This window comes from Tetrao urogallus, assembly GCF_951394365.1.
Source record: "Tetrao urogallus genome assembly, chromosome: 4".
NCBI lineage: Eukaryota > Metazoa > Chordata > Aves > Galliformes > Phasianidae > Tetrao > Tetrao urogallus.
In genome coordinates this window covers 15,503,951-15,523,902 of record NC_136817.1, presented here as the reverse complement: position 1 = coordinate 15,523,902, position 19,952 = coordinate 15,503,951, and the positions used below count along the sequence as shown (strand labels likewise).

The 19,952-nt window shown below is 43.6% G+C and overlaps 1 protein-coding gene across 3 annotated transcripts in view; it reads right to left on the bottom strand.

The window, feature by feature from the left end:
• HERC3 (HECT and RLD domain containing E3 ubiquitin protein ligase 3) overlaps positions 1-19,475 on the bottom strand; it is a gene marked incomplete at both ends in the record, with an annotated part of 38,989 nt that extends 19,514 nt beyond the window's left edge. For all 3 annotated transcript variants that reach the window (XM_079534952.1, XM_079534953.1, XM_079534954.1), the window contains 7 exons: positions 366-526; positions 1,126-1,256; positions 2,273-2,364; positions 4,505-4,726; positions 5,875-5,951; positions 7,398-7,557; positions 19,250-19,475. In XM_079534952.1, the coding sequence (XP_079391078.1) occupies positions 366-526; positions 1,126-1,256; positions 2,273-2,364; positions 4,505-4,726; positions 5,875-5,951; positions 7,398-7,557; positions 19,250-19,475 (1,069 nt within the window). The remainder of the gene's footprint in view (positions 1-365; positions 527-1,125; positions 1,257-2,272; positions 2,365-4,504; positions 4,727-5,874; positions 5,952-7,397; positions 7,558-19,249) is intronic.
• Positions 19,476-19,952: the final 477 nt, after the last annotated feature.

Genomic DNA, 19,952 nt, shown 5'->3' with positions numbered 1-19,952 from the left:
CTGCTTTGGCAGGGGGGTTGGACTCCATCATCTCTGGAGGTCCCTTCCAACCCCTACAATTCTGTGATTCTGTGATTCTTTGTTTGAGGACACAGGACCTGGCAGTAGGGAAAATCTGTAATTTCTAAATAGCAGTGAGGTTGCTATATAGGTGAGAAACCAAAGCCCTCAGAAATCAGTATTAAAACACTACTCAAGATCTCCAAGTGTTGAGCTCTGCCATGATAAGACAGGGCACACAGATTAACAGAGAGCAGAGGTCACTCAGTACACTCACAGTGTAATGTCAAGGTGGTTTTAGATTAACACGGGTGAGATGAAGTGACTTATGCCATCTGCTACTTCAAATCATTCATAATACATACCAGGTTTCCCTGAGAGTTGCCCATTGTGAGCTGCCCAGTGACCCTTCACCGGAGAGGGACACTTAACGTTGCAAGTGTGCCCAGTTCCGAGCTGGCCTCTTGTTCCACAGCCAAATGCATAGATCATTCCTGAAGAAGGCACAAAGGCTAAAGTGTGATGTCTGTAACAGAGATGGGTACAAAGTTTGGGCCATGTTTAATAATTAAAAGAAAAAAAAAAAAAAGAAAAAAAAAAGACCTAAAATTTATTCTCACTTCCCCCAGGCCAGAAGCTGGCGCAAAGCACCAGTGCTCAGCTTTTGCCACTTGATGGCACCACTTTATAGATGGAAGTTTTTTCAGGTGGAAGTGACTAAGAGCAGCCTGCACTAGCTGGGGGCTCATGTCAGGATAACAGACTGAATTAGCTTAGTCATTTGCTAAGCCTGCATGTGTAAAAGGCAAGAACATAACACTTATGTTACTAACTTCTCTCCTCCTGAAATAGGCTAGAATCTTGTGACCAAAAGGGGCTGCAGCCCCAGAGTCTGTCTTGACCATTAAAACGGAAAGGTGTCACATGCCTGGGGTGCAAGAAACAGCCTCAATTAAAAACCAATCTCCAATAGAAGGACTTAAAATTTTCCAGGGAAATAAAATTAACATTAACTTAATTTTGACACACACAATGCAAAAGCAAGACTATTCCTTCTATTTACAAGACTCAGTGTCAGCATTAACCTCCACTGAAGGAAAATTTTTGACTGCACACAGTACTCACCTGCCACAAGCAATCTGGGATACTTCACTGCCCATCAGCTCCAGAACTCTTCGGGGGTTCACTTCATCATTCATGGAATCATGTCCCAGTTGCCCACAGGAACCTGCACCGAACGTGAACACCCCTCCACTCTGTTAGCAAACCAAACAGCACATTCTCCATTTAGGACCCATATCCTAGCAGCATCTCTTTGACTCCAGCTTCACTACGAGCTCAAGCTGAAGCAGAGATTGCTGGGGATTCCAAAGGATTCAGAAAATAAACTTGTGTTCTGCTAATGCAGCCACCAAACATCTACCTTGCCATTCATCAGTGCCAAAATTATCTCCAGGTATACCTACAGAAGACAAGCTTCTCCCCACCATTACTAGATGAGCCTGAATCTCAGTAGGTTTAAATGCGGCTCAACAGCACCCATTTCCACTATACTATACATCCACCTCCGTCAGCTGCTGTTCAAATAGACTGTGACCTTTTGCCCTGAATGAGAATCACACTCTGGTGTTGTACAGTAGCTTTCCCACAGAAACCTCAAGATCAGCTCTTTCAGACTCAGTTTCAGTAAAACAGAGAAAATTAAGGCACCAACCCAGGAAGCAGCACACCTACAAGTGGCTGGGATGAGGCAAGAACTGAACACTGATCTTCCCAATGCTAGTCCTATTCTCTGTCTACTAAACTACACACTACTTGGAAACAGCAGTAGATTTGGAATCGAAAGCCTCTTGTGCATGCTGTGAGTGACTGGCAGCTCTCTGTTTGATAGCCCATTCTATCTGACTTGCCTTTTATTCCGAGGCACGGTAACTTTGTCTTCCAACACACCATTATGTTATCACTCCTTTGGATATTTGTTTCTTTTTTTTTTTTTTTTTTCTGCACAAAGCTCATTTCTTTAAGAGATTCACCTGAGTTTTACTCAGGCTGTCACGGATTACTAACATCTTCATTTTAAAAACAGCACTGGTTCATGTTGGCAGTGAATCTCAGAATAAATTATTAGACTATTTTCCACTTTGTCTGTTTTCCAGGAGTCAGATAAAATAAGGAACTTCAGTTTGTTCTTTTCCATCACTTCCTAGGAAAATAATGTGAAACCTTCAGGCAAGACAGCAGCAAGGGTTCCCAGCTTTTGGAACTTCTTTACCTTTGTTAGAACTGCTGTGTGTTCCTCTCCACAGCTGATATAAACAACCTTCTGAGACCGCAATAGCTTCACATGGCAAGGGGATTCTCGGTCTGCGTGGAACAAAATAAAGGAACTGTTTCATAAATACAGTCCTAAATGCCTGAGAAAACCACTGGCAGTCTGATTTTTAGACATATTCCACAACTTGGGTCACAATGAAAGTTTTAACAAACAATGGAAAAAAAAGCAGATCCTTAATTACTCCGCTGTTGCTTTCTCTTCCGTTTTTAACAGATTTGCTCTGGTTCAAGAAAAGTGGGATAAAGTGAGGACACAAACTCTCATATAAACTCCACCTGCACTTGCAGTGTGGCACTAACGACTAGTGTAGCCGAGCTACACCCATCCTCAGCCTCATGTTCCATTTCAACCCTTTGCTGATGATGACTGCTAACATTTGTTTGCAACACCATTTTTAAACCTTTTTCCCATACAAAACAATCCTGACGTGGGAGCAGCACACATGACAGCTAAATCCCAAGGTGTATTTAAATGCCTATTTTTCACGCTCTTGATTTTTGCTGTTCATGTTCACTGAGTAGAATTCTGTCTTATCATGACTCACTCACCACAAATGCCAAGTATTTATGACAGCATCACTTACTGAGTGTTAGCAGAGTATCATCTCTGGCCAACACTGTTCCACAAGCAGATGCCCCTTTTGTTTTTATTTAAGATAGCCCCATGTCAAAATAAACCTTCTCATATATAGAATGCAGCATTTCTAACAGTGCTGTGTTGAGATCACAAGCATCTATCTGTCAATCTGCAAGGAGGGAACACAGCTGGTCTTATGCTAAGTCAACACTAGCTGAAACACAGCACAAGAGAACAGACCTGGAGCATTTTTGAGAGGGAGCAAAATATGTTACAAGTCTTACAACTATGTTTTATACTCACAAAAGTGCAAAGCAAGGTGAAATGATGTTTAATACGTCTGAGCATCCTGTGCTAAACTACAGGCTGTTTTTGAGTAATTGCTTTAAATATATGTTTCAGTAGGTAGAGTGGGTTGTCAAATTGCATCATTCCATTATACATAGACAAAACATGAGGTAATGCTTTTCTCTTGCAACACAGTGTTTATAAGCTCCTACACAATCTAAACATTTATAAGCATATACACCTCTATATAAATAAATAAAATAAGTAAATATATATATAAATAAATAAATTGTCCATGCATGCTGTACATCATGTCTATCTATAGACAACAACTTGCTCATATATCTAAAGCTACTCAGAAACTACGCAAAAAAAGATGAGAATGACATGAAACTCAAAGAAAATCGAGCACTGGAACAGGCTGCCCAGGGAGGTGGTGGAGTCTCCTTCTCTGGAGATGTTCAAGACCTGCCTGGATGCCTACCTGTGCGACCTGCTGTAGGGAACCTGCTTTGGCAGGGGGGTTGGACTCCATGATCTCTGGAGGTCCCTTCCAACCCCTACAATTCTGTGATTCTGTGATTCTGTGAAAATCTTTCATTTACTTTTGCAAGTAGTAACAAATATATTAACAACAAGCTGGGGGAATTTGGGCTTTTCAGACTGGTTGTAGTGTCATATCCACTCCTTTTTTTTAGCTTTTATGAACCAGTCTTCAAGTCTGTTGATGAATGGGTTTCACTGAACTTGACCATGCAAAAAAACCCAACATACTACTGGCCCTGTGCGTCTGAAAGAATGTGCAATCAATAAACAATACATATTTTACAAGAATGAGACAATTTATGTTGCCATCATTCTGTAGCATACAGATGCTCACCAGTCAAAACTATGCAAGCAAACCAGGGGATGGGTTCAGTCTCCTGCTCCACTTGGAGACCCTTTTTCACACCAACTTCAAACAAAGTATGGACAAAGTGTTTTTGAGGGAAGAAGAAAAGAATCAAAGCATTTCCTTGGGTGTCTGCATCTCGACGTTCAGATCTGAAATACTTTTTTTCTCTTTTTTTTTTCTTGGATTTTCATTCCTTCATTCTCACTAGCAAACACAGGGGAAAAATGTGTTTCCTAACAATGAAAATCCTGTAAAGTCCACCAAAGACTGTTTCTCTGCCCGCTCCTTCCAAAGGAGCTACCGAGGTCTACACATCTGCTCGGTAAAAACAGACTGCCAATGTGGAAAGAAAAGTGGCACTCAGCCAAAGAAACCCAACCTTCTTTCACCTAGGAGTACAATTTTAATACCTCGTTCATCACTTAGTCCCAGCTGTCCTGAGCTGTTCTTTCCCCAGCCAAACACAGCTCCTGAGAGAGACAGGGCAAAACTGTGGGCTCCACCTGCAGCAACCTGGGCCAAAGGGATCCCATCAAGAGACTTGACACGCTGTGGACTTGCTTGGGAGGGACACTCTTTTCCCAAGCCCAACTGACCATAGCTGTTCTGCCCCCACGTAAAGAACTGGCCATCTGAAACAAAGAAAGAAAGAGGATAGTGAATAAAAGCTAGTCAACAGAAAAGCAAGTTTGTCAAACTGAACAAGTACTAGTGCTGGGGGCTTCTCTCCCACCCAAATCTCATGATGCAAAAAGCAAGCAAGACATTCTTTCCTAAAATATAAGCCCAGTCTGGAGCCACAAGGTAAATACACAGCTGCATAACCAAGTGCAAAATACCGTATGAGAGTGCTGTAACTTAAGCTGTGCAGAGTGGTCGTGTTGCATTCAGAAAGGGAACAGCCAAGGATAATTCTGACACAAAAGAACTAACTCCTCACATTTGTCTACAACGGCTGCTCCAAAAGTAATGCCTCCTTTCTTTTTTTTATTACGTTGGCCCACAATGTCAGAGGTAGATGTTGGTGGTAGGGAAGGAGAGGCTGAACCTTCCTGCCAATATTCCCTTACATTTTGTTGCTGCACAACAAATGGCAACAGAGGGGCACTCTGACAAAATGGGGCCTGACATGGAAGTGCAGATGAAGCAAATGTGAGGAACTGAATTCTTCCATGCAAAAAAAATGGCACCCACTGACATTCATCAACACTTGCTGAACGTTTATGGACACCAAGCAGTGAATGTGAGCACACTGATGTGAGCTGGTGAGTGGTGCATTTCAGCAGTGTCCACAGCAACAGTGAGTCAACCCCACTGGTGCAGACTTTTACAAGCATGGCATGCAGGCTCTTGTTTATTGCTGGTGAGAATGCATAGCTAATGGTGGTGACTATGCTGAAAAATAGCGTTTTGTGACTGAAAATTTGCTGTATCAAAAGTATTATTGTGCTCCTTGTATCTGTTGGAGTTTCCATGAAAATAATTAGGAGGCATTATTATTTTCCATCAAGATGGAAAGCTGTTAAGTCTTCTTGCCATCATTCAACAGTGAGGCAGTGGCTGTGTGACAACAGAGTGACAGTGGCCTGTGTGTAATGTTTCCCTTTTTGACAGTATTGGCAACACTCTTCTACAATATATGTAGTACCTGATCTACTTCACTGTCTTCCATTTGTCCTGAAAACAGTTGAGATAGCGATGTCCTTGGAAATATGCCATCTTGGACATGGAGCAAAACAAGAGCAGAAATCTTGGTAATAAATAATGAACATTACAGTACCTGCTGCCAAAGCCAGACAGTGCCAGTTTCCACAGGAAATCTGCAGTATGGTCTGTTGGTTCAGTTTCTTTATCAGCCTAAAGAAGATGACATTTTAGAATAATCATCAACAAATACAGTATCGTGTTAGGTGAAATTATCATTTCCATTTGGGTATTTGTTCTAGACAGACATATAGCCTGTGATTTTGAGAAGAGGAACAGAATCTTGGAGGTAACACTGATCACAGATGCCAATCTGCCATCTGAAGAGCTTTAGACGTCGGACTACCAACTCCAACTATTTTTACTGCTATAAAGAAGACTCTAGACATCTGAAAATGGTGAAAAAAATCTGGTCTCTCAGCATCTCTCCTAATATTCTTTTTCATGATTGACATTTTTCATGTCATTTGTCAGGAGCACAGAAGCTTGTAAGAGCTATAGCACCACAACCTCTTCATTGCTTTGCACAGAGAATAGCACATCAAGATTCAAGTTATTCCACAAAAATGTTATTTTTAAAATGGCACTATCACACTGGCATCTGAGCCCGTCTCTCTTTTTTATATCAGATCTGCCAGCAAGTAACAAGTTTTCTTCTCAGAGAGCCCTTCAGATCAAACAAACAATTATGCTTTAGCAACTGGAACTCTTTTTCTTTAAATACTGTCCCGTGAATGACAGCCACCCTAGACCCACGTCCCAGACCTCCTCTTCTAGCTCTGCACTGGATATATAGATGCAGCCAGAATAAGAGACAGAATACATCTGTTATTAATGCAGCATGGTACAACATCATTAACTACAAACAGACCAGTTATCTTAATTATGGTAGCGAGCTGAGGCCTATAATCTATGAACTGCTTTGGACGGAGGAGTCTTAGTCTCTGCCACTGGCCCCAACACCATCTACATGCACTTATTCTTAACACTGTTACTGCTCTGAGACTGGAAAAATGCATTAAGCAAGTCAGTGAAGAAAACTGAGTACTTCCCTAACATTTCTGAACAACATTCACTGTTCAGAATTGAAATGGGCTGCTTTAGCAGCATTGCTGATAAGCAAAAGATACAATACAAACAATGCAAGAATTCCAGAGCCGAGGCACCAGCTCACCTGCCCATATTTTTTGCCCATTCTTGAAATATGTCTCCTATCTCAGAGATACAATGCAATACAAACATACCACATAGCATTTTTATTTTGGGGTTCTCCCTCATGTACCTCCTGTCCTGCAGAAAACACTGCCATATTTTTCATTGAGGAAGTCGAACTTGCTCTAACTTTCTTCTCTGTGCCTCAAGCACCAAAGATCAGAAGGGCTGTCCTAACTGTACCTCTTCAGAACTTGTCTAGTACTCAAGGAGCGCTGAGAGAGAAAAGGAGCGTCAGCCTTGTACTGGTAAGTGGCAAGTGCCCAATTACCAGCCCTTTAAGCAAGAGCAACACTTCCACCAACTGCAGGCTGCAAAGTCAAAAACCCCTGATACAATACTTCCAAGTGGGTGCCGTAAGGAAACCCAAAGCACTTGAAGGTTTACCTTGGTACTGTCACTGCATCTTCAATAGTGGTGAGGCCCAGCTGTCCATCGCTGCCTGCGCCCCAGGAGAAGACCTGGCCCTGGTCGCTGAGTGCCACACTGTGGGACTCTCCGCAGGCCACGTGCACTATGTGCTGCCCTGCCAGGGCTCCAATTGGTTCTGAGAAAAAACACAAAAACACTTCCATCACAGGACTTGTCTCATATCTACGTGCAGACGGCAGGTCTGTAATTCATAAGCAAAGCCATTCAGATAGGCCCAGTGATGCCCAATTTAGTTATAAAACACTTCCTACACAAGGAAAGCACAAGACTTTACTGAAAATGAGTGGCTGCTGAGTTCTTCTAAAACCCTGACCTGTAAACTGTAGGATAAAGGCAGGTACACGTCCTCAAGCACAACAGTCTACACGCAGCCTCAAAGATACCTGGAATCAAACAGACTTTCCAAATTTGATGTTTCCTAACTCAGTCTTGACATAAGGATCAGGATGGACTCTGAAGTTTAAAAACCCTGTAAAATACATTTGGCCTTCCACACCTCATACGCCTAATGAAGACAAGTCATCCAAAAAAGTTAATCAATCCAGTTTTCTCTTGCTTTACTTCTTGATGGATGAACATATTACAACACTCCCGGTACTAAGTTTGGAAGAGGCCCAACCCTATCAACTTACTACTATTTCTATCACAGTAAGAAGCTCACAAAAAAAAAGTAATCTAAAAAGCAAGAGGACCTTAGAGAAGAGTAAAAGCGAAAAATAAAATCTTCCTCTGGAAGATTGCCCACAATTTATTTTTCGTTATTATGTCATCTTAAGCAATTGAAATAGGTTTGACAACTACTCTTACTACATCAACAATCAAATTCCATTCATTATGCAGACTTTTTACAAACAGGCATGAAAAAGTCTTGTCTTTCAGCAAAGCTCTGGAAATAGCACACGTCTGATGGAAAAAGTCTTCACGAGCCAAACAGAAGAAAGATGGAATTTTTCTTCCCTGAAAAAATGTTTCAGGGTAGACAAAGAAACATTCACTCTGCGCTACAAGGCAATGATTAGTTTTATTAAAAGTCCCACACTGATGTTCCACTTATCATTCTGTGAAATGACACCCCACATCAAGGGCACCTAGATATGTATCATTGACATACCTGGCACCAATTCAGCACACAGATCAACTTATATGTCTTAAATCAATTTAAAGGGGACAATTCCTAGGCTAGGAAACTCCTAGGAAGATTTGCCTTCTAAGTCTGAAAGTGTGAAAATGGGAAGTAAATTAAGCCTTAAAACATGTTATAGGAGAGAAAGGGACAATTCTTTAAACACATATTTTCTACACAAACAAAATGCTACATCAACATGCACTTCCTTGCTCTCAATTAAAAGCCACAGAGGCGCAGTTGATAGGCAGTGATCCCACAACACTCAGAAGGCCCTGAGTCTATTCCCTCCCCACCATTCCAATCATCTGCTTGAGGGCTGTATGAAGAGCATTCGCTAGCAAAGACTGAGACAAAAAAGTTGCTCAGTACCTCAGCCTTCTCCTTGTCTGCTGTTATGAGCCTGCCTGTACTGCTCACTGTACGGGGAATACATCTTCTTGGACATTCCTTTTCTGGTTGATGTACCTGCAGAATCCTTTCTTGCTCTTCTTTGCCCCACCTGTGAAGTCTAGCTTCAGTTGGGCCTTGACCTTCTTGACCTTATCCCTGCACAGATCAGCAGCATCCTTATACACTTCCCAGGGTACCTGTCCCTGCTTCCATGCCTGTGCACTTTCTTCTTGATCTCCAATTTGACCAGTAGGCCCCAGCTCAGACATGCCAGTCTATTTCCTTCTTTTCCCGACTTCCTACGCCTGGGGATGAAGAGCCCTTCTGAACTAAGCAAAGCCTCCCTAAAGACCTGCCAGCTCTGCTTCGCTCCCTTGTCCTTGAGGACAGTTTACCAGGAGGTTTGGTTGACTAACTCGCTGAAGAGGCTGGAAGTTGGATTTCCTAAAATTTACTCTTTGTCCCATATCCCTCAGGATTGTGAACTTCACTGTGTGATCCCTGCAGCCCATGCAGCCTCCAATCCTGATATCACCAATCAGTATACTTGTGCTGGTGAGCAGCAGGTCCAGTATTGCAACCTTCCTGGTCAGGCTGTGCATTACTTCACTCAAGAAGTTGTCCTCGATGCATTCCAGGAGTCTCCTGGACTGCCTACAGCTCACTGTGCTACTTTCCCAGCAGATGTCAGGGTGGTTGAAGGCCCCCAGCAATATGTGAATCTGCAGTCAGGATACATCCTGTAGCTGGAAAACAGCAGCATCAACAGTCTCCACTTGATCAGGTAGCCTATAGTAGACATCAACTACAAGGCTCCCTTTGTTGCCTTGACCTCTTAACTTTCGCCCACAATTTACACATAAGCATCGCCTGGTGGCATGTTTTGTATTCATCTGCATATATAATTTAGGGATCCTATTTTTAAACATGAGCTCTAAACAACCAGCACCTTCAAGGACCAGTCAAGGTCAATCACAAACAAAAGACATCTCAAGAGCAAATGTTGCTACAGTCTCCTCTCAGTGAGAGAGGCTCCCTCAGACATGGAAAAAGCTGAGGTACTCAAAGAGCGCTTTGTCTCAGTCTTCAGGAGTGGTCATGCCTCCCATGTCTGCCAGCATCCTGAACCTCTAGGTGAGGGTGTGAGGAGTGGATTCTGTCCCACTGTAACAGTGGAACAAGTCCAAGACGTCCTCACGCAACTGAATGTATACAGATCCATAGGGCAGGATGATATTCATCCTAGGGTTCTGAGAGAGATGGCTGATGCGGCTGCTGAGACACTCTCCATCATATTTGAAACACCATGGCTGTCAGGTGAAGTCCCTGGTGACTGGAAAAAGGGAAACATTACTCCCATTTTCAAGAAAGGGAGAAAGGAAGACTTGGGGGACTACAGGCTGCTGAGTACCACCTTTGCTCATGGGAAGATCATGGAGCATGTTCTTCTAGAAGAATACATAGAAGCTATTTCTATTTCTACCATATATTTCATACGTATCTTTTATTTCCAGAAGCTATGTTAAGGCACATAAAATACAAAGAGGTAATCCAAGATAGCCAGCACAGCTTCACCATGGGCAGATCATGCCTGACCAATAAGCTAACTTTCTGATGATGGACTGACGGCACCCATGGACAGCAGAAGGGCAACAGATGTCATCTTTCTGGACTTCTGCAAAGCCTCTGACATGGTCCCTCACCCCCAAATTGGAGAAGTATGGATTTGAAGCATAGATTGTTCGATGGATTAGGAATCGGCTGGCTGGTTGCAGCCAAAGGGTTGTGATCAGTGGTTCTGTGTCAGGGTAAAGGCCGGTCACAAGCGGTGTCCCTCAGGGGTCAGTGGTGGGACTGGTGTTCTTCAACATCTTCATCAATGACACAAATGATGGCATCGAGTGCACCCTCAGCAAGTTTGCAAATGACACCAACCTGAGCAGTGCAGTCGATACATTGGAAGGAAGGGAAGCCATCCAGAGGGACCTGGACAGGCTGGAGAAGTAGGCCCATGAAAACCTAATGAGGTTCAACAAGGCCAAGTGCAGGGTGTTGAACCTGGGTTGGGGCAAAATTCTTGAGAGCAGTCCTGCAGAAAAGGACTTGGGGATCCTGGTGAATGAGAAGCTGGATGTGAGCCAGCAGTGTGTGCTTGCAGCCCAGAAGGCCAACCGTGTTCTGGGCTGCATTAATAAAGGGGTAGTCAGCAGGGAGATGGAGGTGATAGAGGTGAACCTCTGCTCAGCTCTTGTGCGACCCCATCTGCAGTACTGCGTCCAGGTCTGGGGAACCCAGCAAAATAAAGACATGGAGCTCATGGAATGGGTCCAGAGGAGGGCCACTAAGATGATCAGAGGACTGGAGCACCTCTTCTATGAAGAAAGGTTGAGAGAACTGGGCTTGTTTAGCTTGGAGAAGAGAAGGCTCTGGGGAGACCTCACTGTGGCCTTCCAGTACTTGAAAAGAGCGTATAAACAGGAGGGCGAAAGCCTGTTTACAAGGGTGGATAGTGATAGGACAAGGAGGAATGGTTTTAAACTGAGACAGGGGAGGTTTAGATTAGATATTAGAAGGAAGTTTTTAACACAGAAGGTGGTTACACACTGGAACAGGTTGCCCAAGGAGGTTGTGGATGCCCCATCCCTGGAGGCTACGATTCTGTCAGAAAGACAGAAACATCCTATCCACTACTGCACCTGAAGGAACTGGAGCACCTTGGGGAGATGGCAAAACACTCTTTCGATGACCTTCCATCCCTTTCTTTTTTCAAAACATGAAGTGCTTTGGTAGTTGGTATAAATTTTTGTTATTTTCCAGAGTGTCACAGCATTATTATTCTCTCCTTATAAATGATGCATCACCGCATTCAGATGAAGGGTGCAACAAGTGAAGTTTGTTCTTGGTATTGTGACTTCAGTATAAAACTGAGCAGAATAAAACCCTGGGAGCAACTAGAAAGGATTGCAGGAGATGTGCAATGGTGTTCCAACATGTCATAAAACTCAGAAAAACAAGTTCCAAGAAGTACGCACTGACCCAATCTTTTATTTCTGAAACCATCACCTGTTATAATATAGCACCAACACCCAGAAATCATTCATCAGTTCTTCATATTTAGGAGTTCCCATTTTCACTTCTTTTTTCTGTGCATTTTCTGTCAGCATAAACAGACATACCAAGGTTTGACTTCCATTGATCTCCGCCTTGTCAGATCTTATCATAAAACAAAAATGGATAAAAAATTCAGATCTACACAAAACTCCTTCAGGACAGCACTCTTCTGGATCATGACAAATATGGTTCCCAGAGCTATTTTCCTGCCTGTCTGTGGACTGCAGGCAAGCTCCATCCAGCAAAAGCTGGAAACAGGTGGTACACGTTTTTGTAAGGCAGCTCTTGACAGCACTGGAAACTGCAGTAAAGCAAGGCAATGACTGAAAAACCCTTGAAAAACCCATCTTCAGACTGTAGCTTCTCAATTTAGAAAAGAGGGCTTCTACTTTGTCCCCATGATGTTGAAAAGCTATGCTACACGATCTTCAGCGTCTAACACAACTGGAAGCACAATGCGCTCAGTTACATGGCACTGGTTTGGAGGTACAGGCAGTGAATTACTGATCATAATCCCCTAGTAAAGTTTATCAGACTGCTGGTACCTTTCCAACACATAGGTTCCAGCTCCTTGCAAGACAAGCTTTTGCTAGAGGACGTGGCAGAATCCTTCAGCCATATGTGTACTGTGATGTACACAGACAGCACCAGATGGCTTCTCCTGTCTGAAATCAATGGAGAGCCCTGAGGTGACACCTTCAGTGGCAAAATCTGGATTTCTTCCCTAATGGGAAGAAGCTGATGCTTGGAAGAGTTCCAACTGATTTCAGCTCTCTTGGATACCTATCTGTATGGGAACTGCTGAATCACAGCCTGAACCACTGATTGATCACCTGAGGCAAGGACTGAGTCAGCCATGGGAGCACAGGCAAAGGCAATTCAGCTGTGTGACCGGAAAAGGTGGAGCCTGGCTGCACCTCTCCTAGATCCCATTTAAGGGCTGAATGCAGCTGGGAAAAGTTCTCTTCCTTGAGATTGCTGCTTTTGGAGTTTTTCTGTAAGCCTGGGATGTAGGTGAGTGTTTCATTTCTTTTTCGTTATCTCTTTCTAGCTCTACATCCTGTGAAATACCAGCCTAATCTCACCACTCTGTTAATTGTATATTTGTTAAGTGTACACTACCCCCAACTCCTTGTGTCCTTCCCAGCTTGACAGTAGGCATATGGTCATCCTGACTGCTTCTCTCTGTGCAGGACAACCTGGAGATCAGGCCAAGCCAGCACAGTTTCATGAAAGACAGGTCCTGCTTGATGAACCTGATTTTCTTCTAATATCTAGTGATGTGCCTGGTGGATGAGGGAAAGGCTGTTGACGCAGTCTAGACTTTAGCAAAGCCTTTGGACTTTGGTCTCCCATAGTATTCTCCTGGAATAGCTGGAAGCCTATGGCTTACACATACATATTCTTTGCTAAGCAAAGACCTGGCTGGAGGGCAAGCCCAGACAGTGATTGTGAATAGAGTTAGATGTACTTGGCCAACTGCTCACGAGTGGTGCTTCCCGGGGTCAGTAATGGAGCTTATCCTCTCCAATATCCTCACTGATTACTTGATTGAGTGCATCCTCAGTAAGTTTGCAGATGACACTGACTTGGGAAGAAATACTTATCTGCTTGAGAGTAGAAAAACCCTACAGAGGGATCTAGTCAGGCTGGCTTGCTGGGCTGAGGCCAATGGGATGAAGTTTAGTAAGACCAAGTGGCAGATCCTGTGCCTCAATTATCAACAACCCCATGCAAAGCTACAAGCTCAGGGCAGAGTAGCTGGAAGACAGTGTAGAGGAAACAGACTTGGAGTTGTTAGTCAACAGTCAGCTGAACATGAGCCAGCAGTGTGCCCAAGAGGCCAATGGCATCAGAAAGTGTTGCCAGCAGGAATAGGGAAGTGCTCGCCCCTCTGTACTCTGCCTGGTGTGGCTACATCTCTAGTGCTGAGTTTAGTTTTCAGCTGCCACTACAAGAAAGACATTGAGACTTTGGAATGTGTCCAGAGTAGAGCAATTAAGCTGGTGAGCAGTCTGAAGCAGAAGTCTTGTGAGAAGTGGCTGAGGGAGCGGAGATTGTTTCTTCTCAAGGAGGCTCACTTGTGAACTGGAGAACTTACTGCTCTCCCCAACTACTTTAAGGGAAGCTAATCTAATCCTGTCAGCTTGTAAGGAAGAGCAGGAGTCAAGATCTCCTCACGCATCTCTGGTGCTGTTTGTCAGCAGTAATAAAAAAAAAGTAATAAAAAAATGGCTCGGAGGAAGGCCTGGAGAAAAGCTTCAGGAATACACATGGGTGATGACAGAGAGCCTTCACTAGGGTTAGGTGCATGACACATGCAACACATAGACAGCTGGAATGACCATGCTGACAGCACAAGTCTCAACGTGTAAGGGTGTGGGAGGAATCCAGCTCTGCACCTGCACAGAACAAGAGCAGATCCCTCTGATTGCCCTGTCCCTAGCAGCACATTGCAGAGATGCTTCTGCACATGGAGCTCCTGGCTCTGTTTCTAGGCTGTAGAGTAGAACTGCCCTCTTCTTTTGCCTGCTGTTCTCACCTGTGCATGGTAACCCATTTTGTCTTGCTATGGATCAAAAGCTCTGAAATAGGGAGCAAGCTAATATTTACATCAGCATGCAACTTCTCATCACTTCTGTCAACAGCAGTTTACCAAATCCATTACGGACACTGGGCTTTAAAAGTCCAACTGCAAATATTGAGGTCATCCTCTTGTGAACTGAGGGAAAGGAGCAGATCTGGACTTTTTTTTTTTTAATCAGAACCAAAATTCCTAATGAGAAACTCGTAGGACATCTGGCCTTTCTCAGTTCCTACGCATGGGTCTGTTACTACTACACTCACATCAGGAATTGGAGCATCAGAGGGACTGACAACAGCAGCACTGGTGTTTGTAAGGCTGATCATTTGGTTAGAGAGAAGGAATGTAAATACACAGCTGACTAACTGAATAAAAATGGGGGGAAAAGACAGCAAAGGACAAACTAGGGCAGATTAATTTCAAAGGAATGAGTTCCACATGAGTAGGAACAGTGGCAAGTGTCAATGGCAGTAAGCAAGGACAGCAGGTCAGGGAGAAGGAAGAACAAGCCCTTCACTGTAACTCAATGCCCACACAGAGGTTACTGCAATCATGTGACAATTCCTGAGCAAACCTTATTAAGGCAAAAGAAAAGGGAACCAACATAAAATGGGCATCTCCACTTAGGAAGCAGCACTCCAATCTCCCAATGCTGCTATGAAGAGAGACCTGTTTATTTCTTCCCTGCAGTTTTCCCCCAAATGTAGTACCACCTCCTTCCTGCAGCCCTAATGCAGACATGCAGTACACACACTGAGGGCTCAACAACCCAGTACAGCCTATTCTTGGGGCTCAGCCACTGCCCTAGGAGGTAGAAAGGAGGTAAGATAGGACCTGACTCTTATCCACCTGCTGTGCTCAATCCTGCAGGCCTCTTTTTGCAACTGGATAGGTGCTATTTCCCCTATCTTTTCATGTTATTGGAGCAGTCTTGCACAGCAGGACATATTTTGCCTTCACAGGAGCATTTCGTATTTTCTTCTAATAGGGAGGTTAGTTCTTCCAAGTGCACTTGGAAGCCCCAGGCTGACTGAGGAGGGTGGAATTTTCAAAAGCACCTGGTGTGTTCCTTGCTTAGTTCCTGCTTAATTCCATCCTGCAGTGATTTGCACAGGGACAGAATAAAGTCACACCAGCACAGTGCAGACTCCATACACCACATTTGTCCTTGCTTTCAATGACATTACAATCTACTGCACAAGCACTGCCTGAGAAGAAGTCTGCTGATAGGTAAAAGGAGGAAATTAACAGTCCTATTTAACGTTTACAAAAGTATTTTTATTATTAGGCTTAGTAATTTTCAGAAGTACAGCAGCTTAATGTCATTTGAACACATCATCTTTTGGGATAATAAAAAATACGTTTAGAGAGTACATGATGAAGTCTAACCCCAATTCATAAATTTATCAGACAGCTTTTGAAGAAAGCTTTCCCTGAAAACATATGCTTTAGCAACAGTACTTCAGAAATAAAAATGGAAGGTGTTAGCTGAAAAACTGTTCTCTCAGCTTGCTGCTGGATGTAGAGCAAAAGTAGATTGTGATTCCTGTCTATACTTGACTTTTTTTGTTTTCTTCAGAAGATAAACTGGCCTTTTGGATGTTTAAAGGAATAGGAGTATGATGCTCATGTGGGGCCTGTACAAGTGACCCACTTGAATGCTCAAGTACAACACATTACCACAAACCTTGGGAAACATGGAATATTTTGTGCTTCTCCATTCAAGGACATGCTGTTTAGTCACTTAACAGAGGGTATCATGCACGTCAGGCATTGTCAAAGCCCAAAGAAGTGCGCAGTTCACAGAGCAGAAGAAAGATCAGGGATGTGCAGTGATGTTATGCTGGAGAAATGCAGAATGATTACATGTGAGATTTGAAGGGCATTCTGGGAAAAGTACAGATGCTCATATCTCTATTCCTTCTTCAGGAGCTTACATAGGCAGTCAGCTGCTTAAAAGGCAGGTCAGGTGTTAAGAGTAAGCATTTCTTCAGAGCTCTGCTGCAGGAACATCTGTTTTCAGCTAGCAGCCAGAAGTGTCTAAAGTATTTGATTTCTGGAAGTTAGATACATGCTGAGCCTCAGCTCTGTGCCCAGATGGGAACAGAACTGTCTCATATCTTTTGTGAAAAGTCTGTTTTGTGGTATTTTCTGGCTCTTATTTCAAACTTTGTGCAGAGAAAGGGAAACAACACAAAATTGGAATGAGTGGTTAATATACCAATGCTGCCAATCCAGAGGGATCTGGAGAGGCTGGACTTATTCCCTTCCATTGTTTGTTCCAACAAACACAAACTCTGCCACTTCTGCTCCTGCTCTGGAGCAACCCAGGCCTCCCACATGGCCTCCTCCCAGCCAGGAAGAGGTGAAAAAAGGAAGATCCATACAGGCAGTCTTTACAAACAGGTCACACATCTGAATTATTAGTTATTACGCAGTTTACTATTAAACATACCACAGTGAGCATCAATGCTTCTGATCACTTTAGCCCCATGCTGAAGTTCATGTGCATTTACATTTGGAAAGTCACTGTGTTCAGAGCAATCCAGGTGACCTGGATCTACTGAAATTTGACTTAACATTTGTTGCTGCTTCATCTGTGAGCAGATAGATTTCACATGAACTGAGGCAATGCCACCCCGCAATATTTGAATCCACACGATCAATTTAATGCACTTTAACACTTAATGATGCTCAGAAAATTAATACTAACTCAGACTGATTTCTCACAACAGCCGACTCCTAACCAGGAAAATCTCTGAACTGCTTCCCTTAAAAAGTAAAAGCAGATGAAAGGGCACTTCCAGAAGAGAAGACTATACTGACTCATTCAGTGGAGTGCACTCATTTCAGTAATTTGTTTCTTGCAGTAGAGAGGAACCAAAAAAAGAAGGATTAAAAAAAAAAAATCACCTAACCAGTTGCTATTCTATCTCAGCACTACATCCTCAAGCTCAGCAAATGTGATAATAAACACAGCTTTTTAATTAAGAAGTCTTCCATCTCAAAAGGTGCTAAAAGACTGCTCTAAGAGGAGCTCTTGTAACAACTGAAAGGGCTCTGCAGAGGCTGCCCATAGGGGACAGTTGGTCTTGTGTCACAGGGAGCAGACAAAAGCCCACTTCCAGCTGCCTCCCTTGACTAGGCAGAGCCTCAGGTTCACACTGCAAAGGTCAGAACAAAGCAGCAGCAAGATTCCCATTCCATACATCTCCCCATTTCCCTTCCTTAGAGGCACACTAGAAACTTTCCATCACCTTCAACAGCTCAGGGCCCTCTGTCCCACACATACCTCTCCGTGCAACTAATAGAGTAAGAAACACGATCTTTGGCATATCTTCCTATACAGAAGCAGAGACTGACTTTATTCTTTATAGGGAAGGGAAAACTGAAAGGTGAGATATGCATTCTTCTTGTTCCTATTTGCATAGAACTGAAAAAATCAGTTCCCAATGCCACAAGCCAAAGTGGACCCCCACAAGCCATGTGTGGGATGGGACCCTCCTCCAGTTCGTTGTTACTAGTGAAGCTGCTGTGGCGGTTCACCAGGAGCTAAAAAGGGAAGCTATTCCTTTATAGCACATCCCTCCCACCTACCCTAGGCAGCAGATGCATCTAGGCACAGATGCAGCCTGCAGTGCTGTGCTGAGGGAGAAGCACACATTTTCACATGCATGGTCCCAGGCTCCTCAAAAACCAGCACTGCAGGAACTCTCAGAATGAATGGAATACGTAGAATAAACTAGCAGTTGGTGTCACATCCCAATCTCTTTAGTTGTCTGCACTGCAGGAAAAGCAAGAAGACAAAAAGTCTAGGTCAGCTCCTCTAATCCTGCAGTCTTCTCTAATTCAACATCTACTTCCTCATGATTGAAAGAAAAGGACAAAAGACACCCCAAAAAAGGACACCGGAATCAGTCACGTCAGATCTGCAAGTACATAAAATAGCTATTGCTCTTCATTTAGTACATCTCCTGTATTAGTCACAAAATAACAAGGTGGGCTACAGAAGCACCAAGCCTACAGAGGGTAGCCAACAGTAGGAGTAAAGATTACTCAAGTCTAATTACTCACGGGAGGATTTTTATTATGAAACAGAGATACCTCTGTTTTTGCTACATGCCAAAACAAGTTAACAAAAATCAAATAACAAGGCCAACATAAAAAGAAAAAAATAGTCCATAAGAACAGCTTCAGGATTTACAAAAACAAATACACCGTCAAACTACTGTTTGCTCTTGGTGTAAGGACACAGCCCAACTGCAAAGAAAGCAGAAGACACTCGGGGCTCACAGCCCTCTCTTCCCCATTACAATTGGGCACCCTAATGTCAAATAACAAACACATCCACACCATCGCCACTCTGCCTCTTGATACATTTTCCACACAAAGTGAGCAGACTTGTCTCCCCACCCATGCTGCTCAGCTGTCGCTTTCCAGAGGCAGCAGATACAATCCAGCATCACCGGGTGAGACACAACCTTCAGCTCAGTCAGCTGCTCCAACTGCATGGCACTCAGCACAAAGCAGCTTCCGTCACTTTCTCAGTCTGCCAGCCTCAGCCACTTAGAAACCACACACAAGTGACACACTTACCTGGCTTGCTTCCTTCACTCTCGTGCCCCAGCTGGCCTTTGGTGTTCAAGCCACAGGTGTACACTTCCCCATCTTCCAGCAGGAATACCGAGTGGTTTCCTCCACACGCCACCTCCTTGACATTTCTGTCATGAATGAATCCATACACCTGTGGTTCGGGAATGATGACCTGGAGGTTGCTGCCTATCCCAGGTTGTCCAAAAGATGAATAACCCCAGCATAGCATTTTCTCTCTTTTCAGCAAGTCATGTATTCTCCTGGGAAGAGAAACAGGGAAAAGAGCATGGATGAAGCAAATACCCAACAAGTAATCTTACACAGATGAGCTGATCTGAGCAGGAGGGGCAAACAATTAAAAAAAGCTTAGCCAGTACAACTATCTTGCTTGGGGACTGATAACAAGAAGGCATTTCTGCCATTGCACAAAGTAGAGCCAGGACAGCTCATTTAGTTACTGAGTCAGCATCTTCAAGCACTGGCCACCTCCATCTCTAGGGCAGTGGGAGTGCCCTGAAATCCTGCAGACCCAAGCAGTTCTGTTCTTAGTACAGCAGGACTGTATCATTTCTGATAAACTCAGATTAAGAAGCAGTTTGAACAACTTAACACATTCCTCCAACCTAAATGTGTATGTTCACATGCACACACACCTATGCTACAGCAAGATTTTCCAATAAAAAGCAGTTCACACAGAGCAGCACAG